The sequence below is a fragment of the Colobus angolensis genome, unplaced genomic scaffold (assembly GCF_000951035.1).
Source record: "Colobus angolensis palliatus isolate OR3802 unplaced genomic scaffold, Cang.pa_1.0 Scaffold8, whole genome shotgun sequence".
NCBI lineage: Eukaryota > Metazoa > Chordata > Mammalia > Primates > Cercopithecidae > Colobus > Colobus angolensis.
Genome location: NW_012121820.1, coordinates 656,536 through 683,458, shown reverse-complemented (window position 1 = coordinate 683,458; position 26,923 = coordinate 656,536). Strand labels below are relative to the sequence as shown.

General features: G+C 38.0%; 1 protein-coding gene across 1 annotated transcript in view; it reads left to right on the top strand.

The window, feature by feature from the left end:
- The window catches only part of SMAD4 (SMAD family member 4), a 109,432-nt gene that overhangs the window by 52,311 nt on the left and 30,198 nt on the right, over positions 1-26,923 (top strand). Inside the window, exons 3-7 of the mRNA XM_011928762.1 lie at positions 16,073-16,448; positions 17,825-17,999; positions 18,428-18,457; positions 23,602-23,814; positions 26,792-26,911. Of these exons, the coding sequence (XP_011784152.1) occupies positions 16,200-16,448; positions 17,825-17,999; positions 18,428-18,457; positions 23,602-23,814; positions 26,792-26,911 (787 nt within the window). The 5' untranslated portion in view covers positions 16,073-16,199. The remainder of the gene's footprint in view (positions 1-16,072; positions 16,449-17,824; positions 18,000-18,427; positions 18,458-23,601; positions 23,815-26,791; positions 26,912-26,923) is intronic.

Sequence of the window (26,923 nt, the reverse complement as noted above, 5' to 3'; positions counted from 1 at the left end):
CCGGGCCGCGCGGCGGTGCCTTGCGTCCCTCTGGCCCCCACCTCCGCTTGCAGCTCGTGGGAGAATCAAGTTAAAGTCAGACGGGACTCCTGCCGCGGCCGCCGCTCCTCTTTGTTGTTCTCGGGTAGTTTCACGGTCGCCCCGGCTGAGCGCGTTGGGTCGGCTGGAATGTGTTGCCTTAGGGTCTAAATGAAAGTTGTAAATTGTTTGTCTTAATTTATTTTCTCCAGCCAATTTCGGTTTTCTCTTTGTCCCCTACTTTCTCTTCCTAGTCTTGTCATGCCAGTTTACGCTTCTGGCTTTGATATGTTTACTTTTTGAGTATTGAGAGTGACGGCGGTATGCAGGACACATTCTTAGCACCTAACTGAACCCCTCCTTGCCCCCAATAAAATATGCTTCCTAATAAAAGACATAGTTGATCTTACTGTTAGCATTACATGTACTGAGAGTGAAATTGGTGTAGGGTGGCGGGCGGTGGCTCCATATCTTGTCCCAAACTACTGTTAGGATTTCTCAAACTAGATTTTCAAAGCGACAAGTGTCGAGTTAACGTGAAAGGTTTATTTGCCGGTGCAGAGGCTTTAAAAAGCCCCATTGAAGATTGATAGCTGTTTCCACTCAAAAACCTAAGTACGTTTGTTTTTATTTAAAAAAAACCATTTTTTATGCATTATAATTTGGAAACTATTATTTCCAAATTAGTTTCTTAATGAATTTAGTTTTTGCACCGTAGTTTAAGATGGAATTGCCAGTTATTTAGGAATAATAAATACAACAAGATAATAGGGGAATTATCCTGAATTGCCTTTCTGCAATAATATGGTCTTAGCTATTTTTTGTTAATAACCTTTGACTTTTGCCAGAATTAGCATCCTTTTAGTCTTAGTAGCAGCTTGGTTCCTCGGGTGTTTAAGAAGTAGGTTCACTACTTTTTGCTGGCAAAAACCATTTAGTCTCCAAAAAAAAAAAAAAAAAATGAAATGCGTAATTTCATAATTAGATTTAGAATAATTTTTATGGTGGATTTCATAAATTACTTTTGCCATACCCTGCGGAGACTAGATATATACATTTCAGTTGAAATATAGAAAGTTCTAAAATGTACTTTTTTTTAATGCTAAGGACTTTATATTGGAAAGTTCTGATATGATTAATACATAATATTCCAAACTGTAAAATGATTAACATTTAAAAATACAGTTTTTTAAATTAGTGTTTCTTCCATAATGCTGTCATGATTTTGTTTACTTAAATGGGTTTGTTACAGAGCAAATGTAATAAAGATAGATAGGCCAAGCATTTATAATTTGGAGTAACTTTAGATCTAAAGATAGTGGTGAATTATGTAGGTTTTAAGTTGTTGGAATTAAAACTAAAAGCTTCTTTAGATAAAAATTGTTGTAACATTTTGTGACTCTATTAATAGAAGTGGCTTTTTCTTTGCTCTCCAGGTTTTTGGGTGAGTTTTAAAGAATTATTGCATCTTAGTTTTTTTATTTTTGAAGTGGGAGTGTTTGTTTAGGTAACTGCCTTCAGTGTAAATCTTGAGTTTAGAAAAAACCAAACTGCAAATGTTTTTCAGACTTAATGAAAATTTGTGCTGAGAAAGTCACTTTGAAATATTTTGGAGTAAGTTGGCTGGGCGGGGTGGCTCACGCCTGTAATCCCAGCACTTTGGGAGGCTGAGGCTGGCGGATCACGAGGTCAGGAGATCGAGACCATACTGGCTAACACGGCGAAATTCCGTCTCTACTAAAAATGCAAAAAATTAGTCGGGCCTGGTGGCGGGCCCCTGTGGTCCTACCCGCTTGGGAGGCAGAGGCAGGAGAATGGCATGAACCCGGGAGGCGGAGCTTGCAGTGAGCAGAGGTAGCGCCACTGCACTCCAGCCCTGGCGACAGAGTGAGACTCCGTTTCAAAAAAAAAAGAAAAAAAAAATTGGAATAAGTTTTCTGTGAATGATTTTTAAAAGCCTGTGCTTCACTTTCTTAAGCTACATTTTAGTCGAGTGATTGTGTGTGAATTCTTTTTCTGTATTCCCCTTCAGTTTTTCTCCCCGCCCCCCCCAGTTAAGGAGCAAGAATTAACCTAATTTACGCTGCCCAGTCACACTCCAGCTCTCCCACTTGGAAGCAGTTTTTTTCTGATTGAGCCAGTGTTATAGTAACATCATTAGGCACTATTCTAATTGAGGTGTGAATTACTGAGGCCTCTACTAGGGAGGTTAACCCTACAGAATCTGCAGGGTTCATTATATTTAAATTGCATATTTAGGCTTGTCTAAATTTTTGCCTATTTTGGTGAAAACATATTGTTCTGCCGATGTTTAAACTTAGTTCATTTTATACCTCTCTAGTTCATGACTAACCATTTTTTTCATTTTTAATTCAGTGATTTTTTTTTTGAGTGACTGGTTCTTTAAGCATCTTGTATTAGCCATTTCAATGCTCATTATGTATGTTTGGATTTCTCTTATTTTGTTGATCTAGAAGACTGTGTAGTTATGCCAAAAAATTTTTTTTTCTTAAAGCGATGATGAATGGTGACTCCGAGTTGACCATTAATCGTGTTTAAAAGTAACCTGACTAAAATGTTTCATTGTTTTCTACAGTTAAAAGACTTAGATCAGCATAACACAGCATTTTTTTTCTTTTTTTCTTTGACATGGAGGCTTGCTCTGTTGTCCAGGCTGGAGTGCAGAGGCATGATCTCCACTCACTGCAAACCTCACCTCCCAGGTTCAAGCGATTCTCCTGCATCAGCCTTCCGGGTAGCTGGGATTACAGGCATGTGCCAGCACACCTGGCTAATTTTTGTATTTTTAGTAGAGGTGAGGTTTCGCCATGTTGGCCAGACTGGTCTTGAATAACTGACCTCAGGTGATCCACCCGCCGTGGCCTCCCAAAGTGCTGGGATTACAGGTGTGAGCCACTGTGCCTGTCCTATAATACAGCATTTAATACAGTTTTATAAAATTATCACATATGCCAAGCATATGCTTGATCGTAAGTCAGATTTAGAATTTTTGGATTTTGTTTTCTCTTTGTAAAATGTGTAATTTTGGTAATGGGAAATTTGACTGAATTCCAGTTTCTCAGGAACAAGGTATTTTAGGTTGTGTCACCTTGACACTATTGCATGGTGTAATTGGCATCCGGGAATATTTGTGTTTAATTATGAGAGTGAATGAAAACTAGGGTAATGCTTACATACATAAAACTAAGATGATGCATAGTCGGATTCTTACAGTTTATAAGGGTCTTATAATCTAAGCCTCAAGGCTTAGATAAGTTGCTGCTGCAAATTATATCATAGATCAGATAAGTACCAAAGACCAATTGTAAAGAGGGTCTGTTAACATTTTAATCAGTTTAAAATTGGCGGTAACAGTAAAGACCATTCAGCTCAAAGAATGTATTTCATTATTTATATTTCAAATGAGAATTTTTTGCAGTTTGGAAAATTTGTAAATGTGTTGAATTCATCTTTTTATTGCTTTTTTACTCCCAACATTTAGGGCAATGGTCTTCTCTTCTCTCCTTTCTTTCTCTCTCCCTTTCTCCCTCCCTCCCTCCCTCCCTTTTTCTTCTTTTATTTTCTTTGTTTTTTTTTTTTTTTTTTTTTCCTGAGACGGAGTTTCGCTCTTGTCGCCCAGGCTGGAGTGCAGTGCAGTGGTGCGATTTTGGCTCACTGCAACCTCCACCTCTTGGGTTCAAGCGATTCTCCTGCCTCAGCCTCCCGAGTAGCTGAGATTACAGGTGTGCGCCACCGTGCCAAGCTAATTTTTTTGTATTATTAGTAGAGGACGGAATTTCACCATTTTGGCCAGGCTATTCTTGAACTCCTGACCTCAGGTGATCCACCTGCCTCAGTCTCCCAAAGTGCTGGGATTATAGGCATGAGCCACTGCGCCCAGCCTTCTTTTTTTTTCTTTTTCTTTCCATCTTGCTCAGTGCCCCAGCCTGGAGTGCAGTGCTGCAATCATAGCTCACTGCTGCCTCTACCTCCCAGGCTCAAGCAATCCCATCTCAGCTGCCCCAGTAGCTGGGACTACAGGCACACACCATCACACCTGTCTAATTTTTTGAAAATTTTTTGTAGACACGGGGTCTCCCTCTGTTGCCCAGGCTGGTCTTGAACTCTTGGGTTCAAGTGATCCTCCCACCTCAGCCTCCCAAAGTGCTGGGATTACAAACATGAGCCACCATGCCTGGCAAGTAGTTTTCAGTCTTGGCTGTACTTTTAGATCCCTTGAGGAGCTTTACAAAATACTGATGCCTGAATTCTAGCCCCGGAAATTATTATTTGGTTGGTCTGGGGTGCAGCCAGGTTAGCCCTCCACAGTGATTGAGCCATTAGGGTCCTCTGACTTTTTCTTTTGAGCTGTTTGACTTGTGTTAGCTTTACATTCTTTAATGCAGTGATATACACATGTACAGTGTAGTCATCTCATACGTCTATCTTAACATGTCTTTTGAAAATATTGCCACATTTGCTTTGCTTCTGTGTGTGTCTCTTTTCTTTCTTTCTTCCTCTCTCCCTTCCTGTCACCTATTCCTTTCTCCTCTGTTTCTTTCTTTGCATTCAGTTTATTTGAACTGTCTGGTAGTAAGTTTTAGGAAGCTGTATTTCCCATGATGAGAAGTTAATATATCATCACTATTTTAAATAGGAAGTTGGTCTTCTTTTAAAGTATATTCTCAAATGCTTACTTGTACTCCTTTTAGAGACTAATTACTTTAAGTCCCCAAGTTAGCATCTAAACTCCCTGTGGGCTTGGTCTAGTGGCTCACATCTATAATCTCAACGCTTCTGGAGGCTGAGGCAGGAGGATCACTTGAGCCCAGGATTTCAAGGCCAGCCTGGGCAACAAAGTGAGACCTTGTCTCTAAAATAAATAAATAAATAAATAAAACAAACTCCCAATGCAAATTGTCTTCTTAGGGGGTTAATCTACTTGGTAAACCATACGTTTTTGCGCCTCCAATTAACTAGTCACTTAACTGGTTTCTGAGAGGCAGGTTGTGTTGGGCCTTTTCCGTCAGGTCTTATACACTGCAACACAGTTGCTCAGCTAGGCTAGCTAGCTAGTTTCTTTAGGGATCATCTAGGGCATGTTTAGCTCTCCATTTACGTCATCTGAAGTAGTTCCCAAGTGCTGGGCTATGGAGTAGTTTCATCGCCGTCTCTGGAAGAGCTATTTAAAAAAATAAAAATTTTTTTCCCACCTGATTTCAACACACATTTTGCTTCAGAATGGGAATGGAGTGGAGGGGGCATGGGAATCTGTGTTATTTTTAAAAAATGCCTCTTGATTCTAAAGGTTTTGTTTATTTTAGTATGCTTATCCTTATTGCTTTATTTATCTATTTTTTAGAGACAGGTTGCCCAGGATGGAGTGCAGTAACACCATCATAGCCCACTGTAGCCTTCAACTTCTGGGTTCAAGAGATCTTACCTCAGCCTCCAGAGTAGCTAGAACTACAGGCGTGCACCACCACGCCTGGCTGATTTTTTAAAATTGTTTTGTAGAGATGAGGGGTCTTGCTTTGTTGCCCAGGCTAGCCAAGTCTTATTTATGATTTAAAACTAGTACTGCTACTGAATATTTATTTTTATAGGAAGGTATTATTTCTGTATCTTAATATGGATGAAGGTATGCTATTTAGGTCTTTTCAAGTAAAAATGTATTTCTAAATATAAACTGAATTAAGGATATTTGTCAGTGATATTCACTAGTGAATTCTAGAGCATATGTTATCAGTAGATGGCCAGTCATTGTAAAAATTGAATAATCTAGTGAAAGGATGACTGGAAATAATGGGGTAAGCTAAGCCAGGAGTCATTGTACATAAACACATTAGGTGTGTCCTATGTCATAAATATGCCTACTAAAACTAGTTGAAGGAAGAACGTGTATAGATGTTGCAATAATGAAGGGCTGGCTAATTGTAAGGAAAAATGATACAACTTCTATGTAATTAGTATTTTTAATCAGTTGTGTATATTCATGGTATTTAATTTGTAAAGATTGTAGACTAGATCAATGCTTTGTAAAACTAACAGTACCTCAGACTTCCAGAGTGCTTTTTATTTTTTTTATTTTTATTTTTTGAGACGGAGTCTCGCTCTGTCACCCAGGCTGGAGTGCAGTGGCGCAATCTCGGCTCACTGCAAGCTCCGCCTCCCGGGTTCACGCCATTCTCCTGCCTCAGCCTCCCCAGTAGCTGGGACTACAGGCGCCCGCCACCACGCCCGGCTAATTTTTTGTATTTTTAGTAGAGACAGGGTTTCACTGTGTTAGCCAGGATGGTCTCGATCTCCTGACCTCGTGATCCACCCACCTCGGCCTCCCAAAGTGCTGGGATTACAGGCTTGAGCCACCGTGCCCGGCCTTCCAGAGTGCTTTTTAAAGGTACAGCCCCACCCTTGATTCTAGTTAGTGGAGCTGGCCTAACCTGTAGGGGATTTTGATACATCCCCTTTTGAAGGAATAAGCTAGATGACTTGAAAGTCTCATTCATTTAAAAGTTTTATGAAATGAGGCCGAGTGTAGTGGCTCACGCCTGTAATCTCAGCACTTTGGGAGGCCGAGGTGGGGGGATTACCTGAGGTCAGGAGTTCGAGACCAGCCTGGCCAACATGGTGAAACCCTGTCTCTACTAAAAATATAAAAATTAGTCAGACATGGTGGCACATGCCTGTAATCCCAGCTACTCACATGCCTGTAATCCCAGCTACTTGGGAGACTGAGGCAGGAGAATTGCTTGAGCCCGTGGACGGAGGTGCAGTGAGCCGAGATCGTGCCGCTGCACTCCACCCTGACCGACAGAGCGAGACTGTCTCCAAAAAAAAGAAAAAAAAGCAAGAAAAGTTTTATGAAATGTATTTTTCAGTTATCAGTTACTAAAATTCAGTTTGGTTTCCACCATCTTTTAAAACAGTGGTTCCCAAAGTGTGGTCCACAGACTCCTGGAGATCCTAGGATCCTTATATTTAAGGGGTTCACAAAATCAAAATTATTTTCATAATGAAACTGAGATGTTATTTGCCCTTTCAGTGTGAGGACATTAGTATGGATGGTAAAGAAACAGTGGTGGGTAAATTGCTGGCACTTTAAAATGACTCTAGGCAGTTGTGCCAAACGTATGAGTCTTTATAGTCAAACACATTAAGCATTTGAAAAAAATGCCGGTTTCACTTAATAATCCCCTTGCTGCAGCAGTAAAAAGGTGTAATTTAAAAAATCTCTACCCTGGAGTACTTGTCTTTTTAATATTCAGTGTGATTAAATGGGAAGTATGCATAAAGCATTTCTGCACATTGAAGTACAGTGTTCTTTTCTAGGAAAGGCACTTGTGTGATTGAGCTGCAAGCTGAACTAGCTGCTTTTTAGTGGGACACCATTTTTATTTAACAGGATGACAGATAAGCTCAGATAGCTATTTAGATTTGAGTATTTGGCAGGTAATTCCTTGGAAATGAATAAAGTGAGCCGGCCACTTTGAGGAAAACATAGCCAGTGCTAAAATCTAATGTTTCAAGTGAAAATTAGATTTTTGGGAAACTGCTATCACTATGACTTGCCAGTTTCTTAATACTTAAAGACTTTTCTGATGAGATGGGTGGTGATATTAAGGAACGGGATTAAAAATAATATGTTGGGCCAGGCACAATGGTGCACACCCATATTTCTAGCACTGTGGGAGGCGGAGGTGGGAGAATTGCTTTTGGCCAAGAGTTCGAGACCCTGTTTCTACAAAAACGTATAAAAAATTAGGTGTAGTGGCATGTGCCTGTAGGTCTAGCTGCTCAGGAGGGTCAGGTGAGAGGATTGCTTGAGCCAGGGAATTCAAGGCTGGAGTAAGCTAGGATCGCACCACTGCACTCCAGCCTGGGCTACAGAGTGAGACTGTATGTGTGTGTGTATGTAGGGGTTGGGGTTGGGGAGGGGCAGTATGAGGAAGTGTGTCAACACTGCGAAGATCTGTGTAACTCATTGGACCAATATTTTCCCAAATGACCAATTCATGTTATAAAATCGTGCACGGGTAGGCAATCCATTCAAAGTACAACATAGACAAATGGATTTTTATATACCAGAGCCAAAAAGTTCATTGATACAGTGAATTCCACATTGCAACTAACTTTTCAGAATTGCCACTTGAATTTTGGTGTTGAATAAAAGATGAATATCCATTGTTTTCTGAAAAGGCTATTAAAATACTCCTCTCTTCCAATTAGCTGTCCATGTGAGGCACATTTTCTTCATGTACTTTAACCAAAACAACATATCATAGCAGATTTAGTGCAGAAGCACACAGGAGAATCCAGCTGTCTCCTATTAAGCTAGCCATTAAGAGAAATTTGCAAAGGTGTAAAACAGTGTTACTCTGATTCTTAACTTTTTTGTTTTAGAAAATTCTGTTTTTCATAAACTTATTATTTATATTAACATGTAATGGGTTTATTATTTTAAATGAATTAATAAAGCAAATACCAAAAATTTTAGTAGTTGTATTTATTTGTAATGTGATAAATATCGATGTATATAGCCCACATAAAAGCTATTTGATGTCTTTAATAATTAAGAATATAAATAAAGGTCCAGCTTGGCCAACATGGCAAAACCCTGTCTCTACTAAAAATACAAAAAATAGCTGGGCGTGGTGGTACATGTCTGTAATCCCAGCCACTTGGGAGGCTGAGGCACGAGAATCACTTGAACTTGGGAAACGGAGGTTGCAGAGAGCTGAGAACATGCCTCTGCAGTCCAGCCTGGGCAACAGACTGAGACTCTGTCTCAGAAAAATAATATGAATAAAGGGATCCTGAGATCAGAGAGTTTGACAGCTGCTATTTTAAAGTAACTATTTCTATGTATTCTCGACTAAATTACTGATTGATTTAATTTTTTATGTGGTTTATACTATATTGCTGTTATTTCTAAGGATGTTAGTCATTCAGTTTCTGTTATGAGGGAACGTGTAGTAGACTTAAGTAAAAAGGGGAATTCATTGGCTTGATCTGGAGATAGAGTTGACCTCAGATTGCTATATCCAGGGTTTCAAGCAGCATCACCAGGGCTCTTGACTTTGCTTCCTTTCAGGTAGTTTGCAGGCTAACTACTCCCAGCTTCAAGGAAGCATGAAGAGGGCCTTTTTTTTTTTCTCTGTAGTTCCATCGGAAGTGCTGGTGCCATATCACTGGCCTGCCTTGGGTTCTTTTTCATCAGAAACAACACTGTGGCCAGGGGGTGGCTCTGATTAGTCTGGGAATTGTCCCACCTGGCCAGATTGGGAGATTCTCCTTGGAAAATCAGACGACTGTGTTACAAATGGGGAAATACATGCTGGTACACAAAAACTGATGTCCACCTATAGTACTTTGTTATTTCTTCTTTTAACAACCTTTAATTTATTAATCCAAAAAGGGTAATTTTTAAATAAGATCATTTAAACTGAAGGTGGCATACCAAAATGACATTTAAACTTAAGGCTCATGAGTAAACAAGAAGCATACCTCTCAATTTGTCCTTTGTAATTCATCTTAAAAGTTAAAAAAAAAAATCTTTTTGTTACTTTTATTGCTTTATAAATCCTTTGTGCTCTTGGAAGTTTGCCAACTGCCCTCAGTTTGAAGAACCTCAACTTGCTGTCTAGTGTTTAGTCTTTAGCTTGTGCTGCAGACAGTTGCACTAACCATGAACACCTTTTTTTCCTGTTGGTAAACCTAAGTTTAGAGTTTCTTCCTAGTGATATATTACCAGACCCAGCTTTTTTCTCCCTCCCCTAGTTGAATTTAAGCACTTTTCCCCTGGGCATGGTGGCTCATTCCTGTAATCCCAGCACTTTGGGAGGCCAGGGTGGGCGCATCATAAGGTCAGGATATTGAGACCATCTTAGCCAACATGGTGAAACTTGTCTCTATTAAAAATACAAAAATTAGCCAGGCGTGATGGTGTGCCCCTGTAGTCCCAGCTTGGGGGGAGGCTGAGGCAGGAGAATCGCTTGAACCCAGGAGGCAGAAGTTGCAGTGAGCCAAGATCGCACCGCTGCGCTCCAGCCTGGGCGACAGTGAAACTTCGTCTCAAAAAAAAAAAAAACTTTAAGCACTTTTCTCAGATATTCCCATAGTAAGTAGTTTATTGATCACTGATCAATAAAAGACACTTATAACTTCTAGAAAATATATGTTTGACACATATAATACAGTCAATTCAAAATAAACATCTGAGAAAAAATGTCACCACTCCTTACCTAAAATGTATGAATTTACATGAGAGCTTCTCTCAGGCCAATATTCAGCCTGTTTAATTTTAGAGAGTATCTTAATTTGGTTATTTGGCTTTCTAGTCCATTGATTATTATACCTGTGGTCAACATCAGGTGACAGCTTACAATTAATAGCAAGGCTAGAGGAAAAACACAGCAGGCAGGTACAAGAATCAGCTGTCTCTTCTTGCTGACTCTTTGCCTCTTATTACTCTTTACTTGCCTGATTGTAATACCTGTATATGTTAGTGCCTTTCAGATAGGCCTAACTTCTCTACTCATCTCTTCAAACTCAGGATGTCTAAAACTGAATTTGTTACATACTTCCTTTTAATTTTTTTTTTTTTTTGAGATGGAGTCTCGCTCTTTGGCCCAGGCTAGAGTACAGTGGTGTGATCTCGGCTCATTGCCAGCTCCGCCTCCCGGGTTCACACCATTCTCCTGCCTCAGCCTCCCAAGTAGCTGGGACTACAGGTGCCCGCCACCGTGCCCGGCTAATTTTTTGTATTTTTAGTAGAGGTGGGGTTTCACCGTGTTAGCCAGGATGGTCTCAATCTCCTGACCTTGTGATCCGCCCGCCTCAGCCTCCCGTAGTGCTGGGATTACAGACGTGAGCCACCGCACCTGGCCCTGATACCTACTTCTTTTAGCATTTATTACTTATGTAATAATATGTTTGGGTCTTCCAGATTAGTAGTTCTCAGTGGAGTAAGTACTGCTCTTTAAGGGATGTTGTGGAAATTTGTGGATGGGTTTGGTGGGTTGGGGGCCAGGGATGCCATCCTGCAATGTGAGAGTGAGTAGTTATCTTGCATCCCACAAGACTTTCAGATGCCCCAGAAATTCATGTAGGAGGAAAACATAATTAGCCGAAAACCTAACTCTATAATATATATTCACTTTGCCAGGAGTTAAATTTCTTTTAATTCATTTTTTTTTCTTGCCTGCCTCCCTCCCTCTCACCCTCCTCTTTCTCTGTTTTCTTTCTTTTTCCTTTCTCCCTCCCTCCCTTCCTTCAGGCTCTGTCACCCAGGCTGGAGTGCAGTGGCATGATCTTGGCTCACTGCAACCTCTGCCTCCCAGGCTCTAGCCATCCTCCCATCTCAGCCTCCTGAATGTCTGGGACCGTGCAGTGGCGTGATCTTGGCTCACTGCAACCTCTGCCTCCCAGACTCAAGCCATCCTCCCACCTCAGCCTCCTGAGTAGCTGGGAGTACAGGCATGTGCCACCATGCCCCACTAGTTCTTTGTATTTTTTGTAGAGAGGAGGTCTCACTTTGTTGCCAGGCTGGTCCTGAGCATAAGTGATCCAACCATGTCGGCCTCTAAAAGTGCTGGGATTACAGGCATGAGCCACCCTGCCTTTGGTTTTTTGTTTTTTGTTTTTGAGACCAAGTCTTACTCTGTCACTTGGGCTGGAGTGCAGTGACTCAGCCATAGCTCACCGCAGCCTCAGTCTCCTGGGCTCAAGTAGTCCTCTTGCCTCAACCTCTTGTTAATTCATTTTCTTAGTTCAGGTTGTTTAAGAGTTCACCATTTGGGCAAATCCATGTTACTGACTGCAGGGCCATTGTGCTATTTGAGTTGCCAGTATAACACATTTGTCTTGGAAGGCCTGAATTTGTAGCTGTCATATTTGTGATGATTCTGTATATAAATGCTGGCATCTAACTTCTTCGTTACACATTCTAACTTAGTTGGCGTGCCTGAGTATAGGTGAAAGTACACATTATATATTAAGCTTTTCGTCCTTTTTGTTATAGTCAGGGCATTGTTAAATTTTCAAAATATGTGTAAATAGTTTAGAATTTTGTTTCAGTAAAGCTAAGGTGGTAATATAAGTTATTTGTTAGAAAAAAATGGAATGTTGCTCTGAGAGAGTCCAGACCCACTTTCTTACTGTGGGCTACCTGTTTTTGTATCTGTAGTGCTTTGTATATACAGTGTTTGTTGAATTGGTCAATTTATGTTTCCCAGATTTCTTTTATGTACATTGTTGCATCTAATTACCACAGTAAATTTGTAAAGTTGGCAGGGCAGGTGTTTTCATTTTATAGATGAGAGAATTGAAAGAGATGTTAACATTCAGTCATGCTGCTAGACCTTTACTTAGAATATATAATTTTATGGCTGGGCGCGGTGGCTCAAGCCTGTAATCCCAGCACTTTGGGAGGCCGAGACGGGTGGATCATGAGGTCAGGAGATCGAGACCATCCTGGCTAACACGGTGAAACCCCGTCTCTACTAAAATATACAAAAAACTAGCCGGGCGAGGTGGCGGGCGCCTGTAGTCCCAGCTACGCAGGAGGCTGAGGCAGGAGAATGGCGTGAACCCGGGAGGCGGAGCTTGCAGTGATCTGAGATCCGGCCACTGCACTCCAACCTGGGCAACAGAGCGAGACTCCGTCTCAAAAAAATATAATTTTATTTATATCAATATTATGCCCTTGCCTACCATACTTCCATAATCTAAAACCATTTAATGTAGGGATACATCTCTATATTCCTGCTAGTATTATTTTTTGTATGCATAACTTTTAATTATATTTCAGGCACTTGTGGTCATAGGAATACAATAAAGAGAAAGATGAGAAAGCTGTGTTTGTTTAAGAAAGCAAGGTCATTATCATTTGTATTCAAAGCAACTTGATATTAAAACAACTTTGAGATACCATTAAGGCCCCAGAATAGCATAAATTTTAGAAATGATGACATGTGATGGTGAGATTGTGGTGAAATAATTACACTTAAACGTTTTAATTACATTGTAGATTCATGCACATCTTTTGGAATATAATATCAGAAAATGACTTCGAAAGTATATGCAGTCTTCTTATTTGTTGTAAGACAATTCCACAGATAAAAAGCTATGGTCAGTCCAGAAATACTTGCCTGGCATACGTCAGGAACTGTGCATGGTGCTGGGAATTTCTAAAATGAGACTGTTGTTGCTGTTTCCTTGGATTTCTAATTAGTGGCAAAAATGTGAGACAGGTATGTAATCAAATAACTAATGTGTTAAATTGTAATTTAACACATCTTTCCTTTTCCCTATTCCCCAATTCCTTTCCTTTCTACTGAGTCTCATTCTGTTGCCCAGGCTGGGGTGAAGTGGCACAGTCATAACTCACAGCAGCCTTCAACGCCTGAGCTCAAGCAGTCCTGCCTCAGCCTCCTGAGGAGCTGGGACTACAAGCCCACTCTACAATGCCTGGCAAACCTCCTACATTTTTGAGACAGATTTTAAGAGAAAATGCAGAAAAATGCGTAATGCATTTTAGGAAAAAATATCCTTGTAAAACTACTACTGTTTTTTTGAGATAGAGTCTCTGTCGCCCAGGCTGTAGTGCAGTGGCACAATCACGGCTCACCACGGCCTTGACCTCCCAAGGCTCTGGTGATCTTCGAGCCTCAGCTACCCCGCGTAGCTAGGACAACAGGCGTGTGCCACCACACCCAGTTAATTTTTTTATTTTGAGTAAAGATCAGGTTTCGCCATGTTGCCCAGGCTGGTCTCAAACTCCTGGGCTCAAGCAGTCCACCTGCCTTGGCCTCCCAAAGTGCTGGGATTACAGGTGCGAGCCATCATGTCTGGCCACAATTAAGCATTTTAATATTTCAACAATAGCTTTTTCACTGAACACTATGTATCAGACACGTTATGTAGAATTTTTCCTTTGAGCTTCTGTATACCCTCCTTTTAACCCAGATTCAGAGTAACTTCATTTTCTGACTACTGTGAAAACGAATTCTAATCCAGATCTCTGACTCCAAAATCTCCCATGCGGGTTATCTTTGGTTATCTGGAAAGTGTACCTTCAGCGTGTGTATTGAATGTGGGCAAGTGCTATAAGACATGTGAAAAACTGCTTCTCTGCATGGGGTTTATGAGTTGAGACAGACATTTATGTAAAAGGGATAACAACAGAGGGAGAAGCAAGTCTTAAATATCAAGTGATATACATTCTGAAAAGGCTCCAAACTACAACAGCAGCAGGGAGAATGGAAGGAGAGATAGAAATGACTGAGGTAAAGAATCTTGTAACTGTGAGGGAATGTAGGGATAGTGAAAGAAAGAGGCAGGTCAAAGATCTTTTGCAAAGCTTTCCAAGGCTGGGTAATTGAGTGGAATCGATACTTTAACAAAGGTCCTCAGAAGAGGAAGAGATTTTGGTAGTATGATGAGTTTTATTAATCTTGTGGGAGGATGCTTTTATACAGCAAAAGAAAATGAAAGCAAAGTGAGTCTGGAATGCAACTTCAGTGAACAAATAAAATACAACCAATCATACACAGTACAGGCTCCAGTCCTGCTTTGTCTTCTTCTTAGGCTAATGGCCTTTTCCTATTCTCTGTGGGGTCTTGGGATCAGATAAGTTACTTTAGTTTTCTACCTGTTGAATGGATTATTTATTAATCTTCGCTTTTTGTTATTTTAAGTTTTTTGAAATAATTTACCCTGATGCTTTTACAGGTAAAATCTTTTGAGGAATTTAGTGATCTCTTTAAAGAATAGCTGTATTGAGATATAATTTCCGTACCATAAAATTCACTATTAGAAAGTGTACAATTCAGTGATTTTTACTATAGTCAGAGTTGTGCAACCATCATCATTATCAATTTTTAGGAGTTTTTCATTACAACAAAGAAACACTGTACCCATTAGCAGTCGTTCCTCATTCCCCTTCTCCCAGGCCCTGGCAACCACGGATTTACTTTCTGTCTCTGTGGATTTACCTATTCTGTATATTTCATATAAATGGGATTATATAACGTGTGACCTTTTGTCAGGGACTTCTTTCACTTAACATGTGTTTTCAAGGCTTATCCATGTTATAATGTGTTAGTACTTTATTCTTTTTTATGGTTGAATAATATTTCGTTGTATGGAATTTTATTTATGCATTCATCAGTTGATGGACATTTGAGTTGTATCCATTATGAATAACACTGCTGTGAACATTCATGTACGGGTTTGTGTGCACATGGGTTTTTATTTCCCTCAAGTAGAAGTATGAAGAGTGAAATTGCTGGGTCGTATTTACTCTGTTTAACATTTTGTATTAATACCAGACTGTTTTCCAAAGTACCTGTGCCATTTTGTAATCCCAGCAGCAATGAATGAGGGTCCAGTTTCTCTGCTTCTTCAGTACTTATTGTCTTTCTGATTTATCCATCTCAGTAGGTATGAAGTGGTAGCTCATTGTGGTTTTGATTTTCATTTCCATGATGTCTAATGTTGAGCATCTTTCATGTGCTTACTGGCCATAATCTTTGGAGAAATATCTTTTAGAATCCTTTTGTTCATTTCTAAATTTTTTTTTTTTTTTAATCAGTCTCTTTTAACAAAGGTGAGTGTTAACTGCTAGGTAGCATTTAATATCAGGGGATGGTAAATTTTTCATAAATATCAGTAATAGACTTTTAGGTGTAACTAGTGCTGATCCTCATAAGTAATCCTTTAAAAAAGTGCTGGTAAGATTTCCTTTAGGGTGACTAGTAAAGTCAGTAAGACTTGATTGAGTATGCCACTATCATAATGAGAAGACCTAACTTTAATATTTTTGGAATGTCAAAAACAGTGACATTTTAATTAATTGTATTTTTTAAAATTATTTTTAATGGTTAATATTTTATAAGAATTTTAAGTAATTTTCAACTCTGAGCGTCAAATTTTAATTATGTGCATTGACTCTCTGACTTAACCAGAGCAATTTCATTTTTTCCCAAGTAGTTGAATCAACTTCGTGAAATGTGTTCTCATGTGTGTCTTTTTTTTTTTTTTTCTTTTTTAGGTTATCCTGAATACATGACTAACAATTTTCCTTGCAACCTTAGCTGTTGTTTTTCACTGTTTCCAAAAGATCAAAATTGCTCCAGAAATTGGAGACATATTTGATTTGAAAGGAAAAACTTGAACAAATGGACAATATGTCTATTACGAATACACCAACAAGTAATGATGCCTGTCTGAGCATTGTGCATAGTTTGATGTGCCATAGACAAGGTGGAGAGAGTGAAACATTTGCAAAAAGAGCAATTGAAAGTTTGGTAAAGAAGCTGAAGGAGAAAAAAGATGAATTGGATTCTTTAATAACAGCTATAACTACAAATGGAGCTCATCCTAGTAAATGTGTTACCATACAGAGAACATTGGATGGGAGGCTTCAGGTTAGTCTTACAAGGGTTTTTCTATACCCTCTGTGTTGGCAGATTTAAAAACTTGCTAAGTTTCCTTTCAAGCTACTACAGGGTAATTTAATGTATGCTCCATCTCTTCAGATACTGTGCATCCTATACAAATATGCATTGTGGGAATTTGTGGAAGAATATGCAAAAGATAAAATTTTAAAGTTTTTTAATGTTCTATCAGAAAAATGGAGAAATTTGGAAAATAAAAATAAAAAGCAGAAGAAAACCCACACTTTGCAAGAACTACCTTTAGCACTTTGGTTTTCATTTTTGTAGCCTGTTGTTTTCTTTTTTTTTCCCCTAGATGGAGTCTTGCTCTGTCACCCAGGCTGGAGTACAGTGGTGCGATCTTGGCCCACTGCAACCTCCACCTCCCAGGTTCAAGCAATCCTCCTGCCTCAGCCTCCTAAGTAGCTGGGACTACAGGCGAGTGCAACTACACCCGGCTAATTTTTGTATTTTTAGTAGAGATGGGGTTTCACAATGGTGGTCAGGCTGGTCTCAAACCGCTGACCTCAGGTGATCCACCCGCCTTGGCCCCCCAAAATTCTGGGATTACAGGCGTGAGCCACTGTGCCCAGCCATGTTGCTTTCTTTTTTGATATCATATGTACATTTAAACAATTGGATTACACTTAGTCTTTTTATAATTTAGAAATCTGATATGTTTCACTGTTACGAGATGTTTCATTGATCACATTTTTCAGGTAGAACTTCATAATCTCCCTTGCTGAAATAAATCTTACAGACATTTTATGTCTTAAATTTTAAAGTTTTGTTTCAAGACTTTATACATGGTTTCTACAACACAGTCTTTTAAAATATTTATTTCATTTTTTTCTTTGAGACATGGTCTCACTCTTGCCCAGGCTGGAGTGCAGTGGTGCAAACATGGCTCACTGCAGCCTTGACCTACTGGGCTTATGCAGTCCTTCTGCCTTAGCCTCCTGAGTAGCTAGGACTACAGGCACATACCACCATACCTGGGTAATTTTTTATTATTTGTGGAGACAAGGGCCTTGCCGTGTTGTCCAGGCTGGTCATGAACTCCTGGGCTCAAGCGATCCTCCTGCCTTGGCCTCCCAAAGTGATATGATTACAGGTGTGAGCCACCATGCCCAGCCACTTTTTTGCATTTTTAAAACCTGAGCACAGGCCTTGAAATTATACCAGGGTTTAAATTCTAGGTCTGATGCATGACATGGCCAAGGTAGTTATTTTGAATTTTAGTTTTCTCATTTATGAAATGGGGATTGTAATACTGACTTGGTAGGATTATGAGGATTAAATCAGAATATATATAACAGTGTCTTGCATAATGTGACAGATGAATAAATGGTCGTTTATTTTTCTAGGTGGCTGGCCGGAAAGGATTTCCTCATGTGATCTATGCCCGTCTCTGGAGGTGGCCTGATCTTCACAAAAATGAACTAAAACATGTTAAATATTGTCAGTATGCGTTTGACTTAAAATGTGATAGTGTCTGTGTGAATCCATATCACTATGAACGAGTTGTATCACCTGGAATTGGTAAGTAGACTTTGCTTTTATCCTAAGAAACATAAAGGGAAAAGGATCTCAATAGTGTTTTAATTTTTGTAAGTTAAATTATAAATTTGGAAGATAGCCCACGACTTTAAATAAGGTTAAAGAATCAGACATTTTTAATATACGTGTTTAAATTTGAACTTAGGAACAAACTTATATTTTGACCGCTAAAACCAAGTATTATAGTTGATATTTTGCCCATTTAGAACATTGTTTTTGAGAAATAAGATGGAAAGCATTATAAATTTGAATACTTAGTGTATGTATTGTTAGTATTTATGCTACTTCTGAATTGAAATGGTTCATGAACTTTTGTAATCTCAGGTTTAACTTGACATTCTCTGTTAAATGGAAAATATTTTCATTGTAATGATTAATGTTTCATTTGTTTTCCCTTTTAAACAATTAAGATCTCTCAGGATTAACACTGCAGAGTAATGGTAGGTAATCTGTTTCTTATTACTTTCTCTTTCTTTTGTCCTATCCTCTCTGTTTTTTTGTTGACCTAGAATTAGTTTGTGTGGGCGGCAGTAACATTAACAAGAAAATAACTTACTCATTTGGAAATTTAGATTTTGGGGTTGGGGGGCAGGTCAGCATTTAAAACTGGATTTAAATTGGCTATTTGCTCTTTGTATATGAACTGCAATTTATGAACTAAAGTACTGTAAAAAACATGATAGAGGAATGTACCAAAAACAAATACAAAGAATGTTTTTTGAGTTAAGACCCATTTTTGAAGAAAATCTCACAGAACCAGTTTTAATGGATGTTAAGTACCCAGAACGTTTGGTAATTTGGAATCATGTATAACATATCCTTTAAAAATGCCAGTATTCTAATTTTCCTTCATTTCAGCCTAACATTTTTATGAATGATAATGTTGATAATGGTTTAAAATCACGCTCATTTGTGTTTTTTCAGTCTTGTTACATTTTGAGTAAATAAATCAAGGCTACTTAAAAGCATATGCCCATCACAGCTTACCTAATTGTATTCTTAAAAAGAAAAAGTGTTTTAAGGTGATTGAGAAAATGAAATGCAAATGGGGGTGTGTGTTTTTGTTTTTTATTGTAATATTTAAGAATGGAGTTTTATTAAATCTTTAGCTCTATTACTTAGAACTTAATAAACTCAAATTTCTGTAAGAACTAATTATTTGTGGAGAAACTCTTATAAAGAACCACTGTCAGCCAGGCACGGTGGTTCACGCCTGCAATCTCAGTACTTTGGGAAGCTGAGGCGGGTGGATCACCTGAGGTCAGGAGTTTGAGACCAGCCTGGCCAACACGGTGAAACCCTGTCTCTACTAAAAATATAAAAAATTAGCCAGATGTGGTGGCGGGCACCTGTAATTCCAGCTACTCAGGAGGCTGAGGCAGGAGAATCGCTTGAACCCTGGAGGTGGAGGTTGCAGTGAGTTGAGATCACGCCGTTGCACTCCAGCCTGGGCAACAAGCGTGAAACTCTGTCTCAAAAAAAAGAAAAAAAAAACCCGTTGTCATCTTAGAAAGGTGTGCTGTTGTTCTGGAGGGAAATTAGTAGTAGTTTAGCACATTTTTGTTTGTAGAATTTTATAGGTGGGTCAGAAATACTAGGTGACCTTAACCAAAATTTAGGAAGAGTATGCAGTTCTACTTAATTTTATTTTCCACCTTTCTCCCATATCACTAGTAATGGAGGAAGACTCAGTGCCTTGTTGTGCTTGTTAGTGACTAGTAGGTTTCTGAGAAGATGGGTTTATTGTTAGGAGCTGTTGTGGTGGTCTGGGAAGGGTTGCTTTAAGATTGGTTAAAACTCTGCCTCTTTGCTGTGCAGACATTGATATTATATCACTTCTTTTTTTTGAAAGTAAACACGCTTCATATCTTCATCGTTTTCCATCCAGGTTTTTGGAGAAAACATTTGGCTCAGTGGGTGTTAAAGGTTGGGAGACTGCAATGATAAGTGTATCTGAATCTCTCTATGGGGCTGTTTGTGAGGGGGTTCAAATTCTGAATGCTCATTACACACCTCCCCATTCTAAAATTATTGATGCACTGTTACTGATGGGATTGTATGGGTTTTTTAGCCTTTCTTTAGTTACTGTAGGACTGTATTCAGCCTTGTAGGTCCCCCTAGTGGTGGTTTTGTAAAGGCTGTCTTCAGTGCCTTATTTCCTCAGAAAACAACTGGTATTTCTCACAGCTTCTAGATTTGGACAAAGGAATAATATAAGACCAGGTAACTAAAAGTTAAGAAAATGGGACAGTTCCTTCATTTTTGAGTTAATGTCTTATGGTAGTCATTTCCAGCCTTTTAATCTTTCATGAAACTTTCTATGACCACGTCGACCTGTGTATTCATTTTAACAAATATTTAATGAGCATGTATTGCCTGGTACTGTGTTAGTTTCAGGGATGCTAAGATAATAAGGTATGTTTTGTCTGCTCAAGTGAGCTTATAGTCTAGTGGAGGAGAGAAAAAGTAAATAAGAGAGTGATAATACCATCAGATAGGTGCTATGTCCTGGCTGCTGGTGATGATAAAGAATACAGACCTAGGGTGGGCCCAGTGGTTTCAGCTTTTTTGTCACCTATAGAGAATATATTCTTTGACCGTCTTAGAACATTTTCTTTTCCTTTTTTGAGACAGAGTTTTGCTCTTGTTGCCCAGGCTGGAGTACAATGGTGGGATCTCGGCTCACTGCAACCTCCGCCTCCTGAGTTCAAGTGATTCTCCTGCCTCAGCCTCCTGAGCAGCTGGGATTACAGGCGCCAGCCACCACGCCCAGCATCTATTTATTTATTTATTTATTTTTTGTATTTTTAGTGGAGATGGGGTTTCACCAGGTTGGCCAGCTGGTCTCGAACTCCTGACCTCAGGCGATCCACTGTCTCAGCCTCCCAAAGTGCTGGGATTACAGGCATGAGCCACTGCACCCAGCCCTCTTAGAACATTTTATAATCACTATATATATGTAAAACTACTTTAAAAATATGGTTAAATAATAATAGCTAACACTTACTGGGTACTCATTGTGTGTCAGGTCAGACTGAGCTAAATGATTTCTGAGTATTGTGTCATCATTCTCATGATACTTCTACATGGGAGGTGGGATTATTTATACTTTAACAGATGAAGGGGCTGCTACCTGGAGAGGTGAAGGAACTTGCCCAAGAATAGACAACTAGGAGAAGCTGGAGTAATGTGTGCTTGCTATTAGATATTTAAACAATGGGAAAATATTACAAAAGACGGCAAACTCCATGACAGCAGGGATATTTGTTTTGTTTATGGCTATATCCCAAGTACTAGAACAGTACCTGGAACATAGGTGCTCAAGAAATATTTTTTCAGTGAATGAATTTGTTGAATGCTAGCCCATAAAGAGAAATATTTAACAGTTTGGTGTCTGTTTTTCTGGACTTTAAAAAATATATACTATATGTTTTTTTAATTTTATTTTTTTGAATAGGCAATACATGGTCCATAAATCAAAATACTATAAAAAGGTATACAGTGAAAAGAAGTGCTCCCACCCCTGCCCCCATTCCCCCCTAATTCAGGTAATCACTTTTTTTAGTTTCTGGTGTTTCCTTCCAGGGTTTCTATATGCAAAAAATACATACCTCCTTTCTTACACGAAATGTATACTGTGCATACTGTTCTGGACCTTGCTTTTTTATTTAGAGTATATGATTTTTTAAACATGCATATGATCATAGTGTACAATAGTGTTTTGTAACTAACTTGCTTTTTTTCTCTTGGCAAAAATATATTGCAGACTTCTATCCTTGTTGATACCTTCAGTTTTACCTGAGAAACATTATGGATTATCTGGGGTTAAAGAAATCTGTAGACCAGTAGAAGTTTCAAACTTACATTTGGGAAGTTTAGCCAGCATATTTAAGGCAAGAAAGATTTATGAGTCATAACTGTTTAAAAGCAGAATGCAGTAGGTACTTAAAGATGTTATGATTGCTGATTACACTGAAGAGTCACCTGAAAAGCAAAAGCAGTGAGTACCAAGTTGACCAGTTGTGTCCTCAAATCAGCTAGCAAAACCAGTAAGTCGGTAAAAAGATCCTGGTCATTATAACAACAGAAAACCTAAAATGTCCAGGAATTAATTAGAGATGTCAGGATTTATATGAAGAAAATCATTGAACTTTGTTGAAGGGTATAATACAAGGCTGAGTAAGTGTAGCCATACCAATTTTATGCCCCAAACAATTTTTTTCTTTTTATTATTTTTATAATTTGGCCAGTGTTAGTGATGAGTGGTTGTGTTCAGTTTTTTTATCGATACATAATTTGTTAAACATCCTTTTGATTATCTTTTTGTTTCCATAAAATTTCTAAAGAGGAACTTTGGAATGGGATTTATGGGTCTTCACAATATCATCTTCATGACTTTTGATGCATGAACGTACTTCTTAAGAGGTTTTTAAGAGGTTGCACATAGAAACTTGCACAATGGATGATTATTACTGCCTTGAAATAGTCTCAATTTAATAAAAAAATACCCATGTAACTTAACTGATATTTACATGTAGATTTTTTTCAAAGGTTGACATAGGGAAAGATAAGGGAAATGATGTGCTGGTTCTTAATGAAAAAGGGAATGTCTTTTTGTGGTCTACTAATTTACTGCTTTAAGAAGAGAACCTACTGTTAGTTCAGTGGATTGTTAAGTTCTGGAGTAGTGTTAGTTCAGAAGCAATAAAGGATTGTTTGTTAAAGATAAAAAGCAAACCTTAAAACAATAACCTAAAACCAAAAGGAAGGTTCCGGGCAGAGAATTAACATTTATACAGTTCAGTTTCAGTTTTCTTTTTCTCATAAATAGAGCAAACTATTTCCTGGTTTGTTAATGGAAAGGTGTTATGCTATATCAGCTGGAATCTAGCTTTACTTATGAAGATGTAACCACATAGGTGAAAGATTGATTACTGAGTTTTCTCACACCATATGTTTATCAAATACTCTTATTTGGGTTGGGTTTCTAGAGGGAAATTTCAGCTTCACTTTTCATTTGGAATTTTTCTGTTTGGTTCTAAATCTATAGGGGGCATTCAGTACACTTCATTTTTAAAGAATATGTTGCTTAACAATAATTCTAGATCCTGGAATTGGATATCTGTCAGATCCCACTCATATCTCCACAGTGTGAAATTAGCAAAAGGATGTAGTTAAATACTCAATCTCGATTAAGACCGAATAATTGTTTTTCTCAGCTGGATACGCATTTTCCAGCCATTTGGTTTTTGCCTACCTTATGTATTTAGGTGATTATTATTCTACGTTTATCAAGAAACTGAGGAGTACCTTTTTAGGATTGTTGCTGGAGGCTGTTGGAACATAGACTAGCTTCGAATTTGAGAGTCAGATTGATGGATAAAGTTTATCTGACGCTGTTACCATTAAATAATGACTTTTGCTGGTAAAGTAGTATGCTTTTAAAATAATATGAAAAAATTCTGATTTAAAGTTATTTACACTGTAATTGATTTTAGATGTTATATTACTTGCTAATAAGATTTTTTTTTTTCTGGGGATAGAAGCTTATAAAAATTTAAAATATGTTTAATTTTCTACATAGCTCCATCAAGTATGATGGTGAAGGATGAATATGTTCATGACTTTGAGGGACAGCCATCGTTGTCCACTGAAGGACATTCGATTCAAACCATCCAGCATCCACCAAGTAATCGTGCGTCGACAGAGACATACAGCACCCCAGCTCTGTTAGCCCCATCTGAGTCTAATGCTACCAGCACTGCCAACTTTCCCAACATTCCTGTGGCTTCCACAAGTGAGTTCTAGAATCAGATGTAGTCAGCAAGTTGAGTTTTCCTAATCATTGCTTATTTATGTGTAGTCATTTGAGGGGAAACTCCAAGTAAGTAAACATTAAAAGTAACTGTGGTATCTTTCATAGGTAAACAGGTGTTAGACAGGTATGTACAATCGCTTGGAATTTAATGGCTTTGATTAGAATATTGATTCAAATTAGTGATCTGATTTGAACTTTACTATTACATGTAGAAGTAAGTAGCCTCTTAAGCTCTCAGATAGATTTTGGAGAAATATTTAAATAATTAACAAGTAGTTTTGATCCAAGATGTTTATGAAGGTCTGTGTTAATGGAATTGCAACCTTTCTTTTAATCCAGTGTTCTTATTTTGGTTTATCTGGGAGAATATTACCTTATAGTAGTTGTCTTATTTTCTCACTGTGCAAAGGGATCTTGACAAATTTGTTTTGTATTGCTCAAGATAGACATTAAGTAATTAAGTCAATTTTGATGTAAGCTAACTTCTATATCTCTTTTAAAAATATTTGTCTATATTTTTAAAAAACTAGTCTGTTTCAGAAGGATTCTTCTTTTCTGCCATGTCATAGGAGGCAAAGGGGCTGCTAGGTTTAGGTTTTTTGGGTCCTGATGATATGACCTGGTTCTGTTACTTATTTTCACAGTAACCAAAGGTTTGATAGTTTGCTGCCTGGCAAATGAAGTAGCTTTTTTTGCTTTTTTTTTTTTTCCCAATTAATCATAGTGCATTGTCTTGGCATGTGTATGGTGTTAGTTGCATGCAATTGCTAAAGGAATTGTATGTAAACCTACATCAGAATCGATTTTTGACAGCTCTGGTCTAATACTGTGTTAGTTGCTGCCAAAAGTACCATTATTCTATTTGCTTTACTATCAGATTAGATTCAACATAGAAATTTTGATCTTTGGAATAAATGGGGGACTGATTTCTGTAATTGTGAGTTTTCAAGTGAAGTATACCAAAATTTCCCCTCTTTAATTCATTACACCACTTCAAAGCAATATGTTTTTGGTTTGCTATATAAGAGATGACAATCTCACTATAGGCAGCATATTCTAAATGAGTCATATAGGTTAAGCTCTTCAGAACCCAGATCCTTAATCACTTGGTGCTTCTGTTATCTGTCTACTTTTTATTTATCAAATTAGGAATATGGTTGACAAACAATGGGTAGTGATAGAAAATAAAAGAAGGTACATTATAGCCGCTTGAACGTAGATTAGTGCTAGAGCACAGCTACCTACTTCTGTTTATATTATCTGGAGATTGAATTTCTGTGCCTTTGTTAATGCTTACTAAAGTGACTTCATTTTGACTGTTTTGTTCCCTAAGGTTGAGTCCTATTCAAAGATTAGAAAAAGTGATATAAATGAAATGCAGCTAATTTTATCCTGGTATTTTTTGGGTAGATTTTAATAATCAAATACTGTAAATACTATAAGTTTTAGAACTTGTGTCAAAATGTTCCCTTAGATCTCAAAAAGTATATTGATAAAATTAAATGGACAAAAAAGTTGAACTAAAATAGAAGATTTGAAAGGCTATTTTACATGAGCTGATATAGTCGTAGTGTTTAACTTTATTTTACATACTTAGAATTGTATAAGGGAAGTATTCAGTATGGATAACTACGATGGGTCACTTTACAATGTATGTTCATTTGACACCTGAATATTTTAAGAATTTCCTTTTAAATACCTGTAAATTAAAATAATTTATCCTGTGTAGTTAATGACAATTTTTGTAAGTTAGCTAAGAGTATTGCATGTATAATTATTAAAAACACGAACAAAACCATAATTAACCTTTCAAGATAACTTGCAGAATCTGGGGGATGAGTAGGAAGGGAGGTTGCTAAAATGTCATTTTTACAGATAAATAATTTGGGGAGTATTGAAATATTCTCTTTAGCTTTTGGTTTTGTAATTCTTAGCTTTAAGGAAATGTGATATGTAGAGAAAAGAAAAATATTCCTTTTCTTTGATAGTTTGAGCAATGGTGGCATTTACTGTCTTCCATCTGATTATACTCCCATTTAGAAAAGAATGAGGTGATGCCAGTTATAAATAATTATAAATTTAGTGCTTTCCAAATGGGGTAAACAATCAACTTAATTAATGCTCTTTAAGAAATCAAATTTCCACTTTAAATAAAAAGCCTTAAAAATGTAGGACAGTAAGCAATATCATTGGATGGTTTTTGAATAGAATAGAAGCCAGGAGAAGTTTGCTTCTCTTGGTATATTGCATACAGAGAGGGCAACTAATTTCGTGTAAATATGGGAATATGATGGTGTTGTTGAAAAGAAATGATTCTTGGTTTAAAAAAGCTCTTGAAAAAATTCGAAAGTAGAGTGATAGTTTTTTTGTTTGTTTTTAACCAGTAAATGGTATATTGATTGGACAGCAGAGCTAGATCTTTTTAACTTCCTCCTCTTCACCATCACATCCTATTTAAAATAATTTTCTGCTCTGCTTTTCTCTGTCAAACCCTAGCATTCTGCCATTACTAGTACCAGTGCTGACAATGATTAATTTTTCAGTTTTCAACATTTTCTTGAGCCTGGATTTTTGGAGTCCTGATCAGAAAGGTCCAGAGAGAGAAGTGGTTGGAGTGGCCAGGATGAACTGATATACTTCTGAAGAAGTTAATATGATAGGCCAGACATACAGTGGTGTTTTGCTGGCATTTGAAATACGTTTGTAAAGAAATAAGCCACTAAAATTAGCAAGACATTACCTAAAATGGAATAATTTTGAGCTTCTTCAAGTTAAGGTTTGTCTTTATAGATGACTTTAGGTTTTTTTTTTAACCTGATAGGCCATGGGTGAGTTACACTTTTTGCCCATCTTTGTGGTTGTGCATTATCAGATAAAATTAGTCCTTCATTTAGTATATGAAACCGTAAGATGACATCTATGAATGTACCATGTTAATGTCTTCTTGTTCCTCTAGGTCAGCCTGCCAGTATACTGGGGGGCAGCCATAGTGAAGGACTGTTGCAGATAGCATCAGGGCCTCAGCCAGGACAGCAGCAGAACGGATTTACTGGTCAGCCAGCTACTTACCATCATAGTATGTACATAC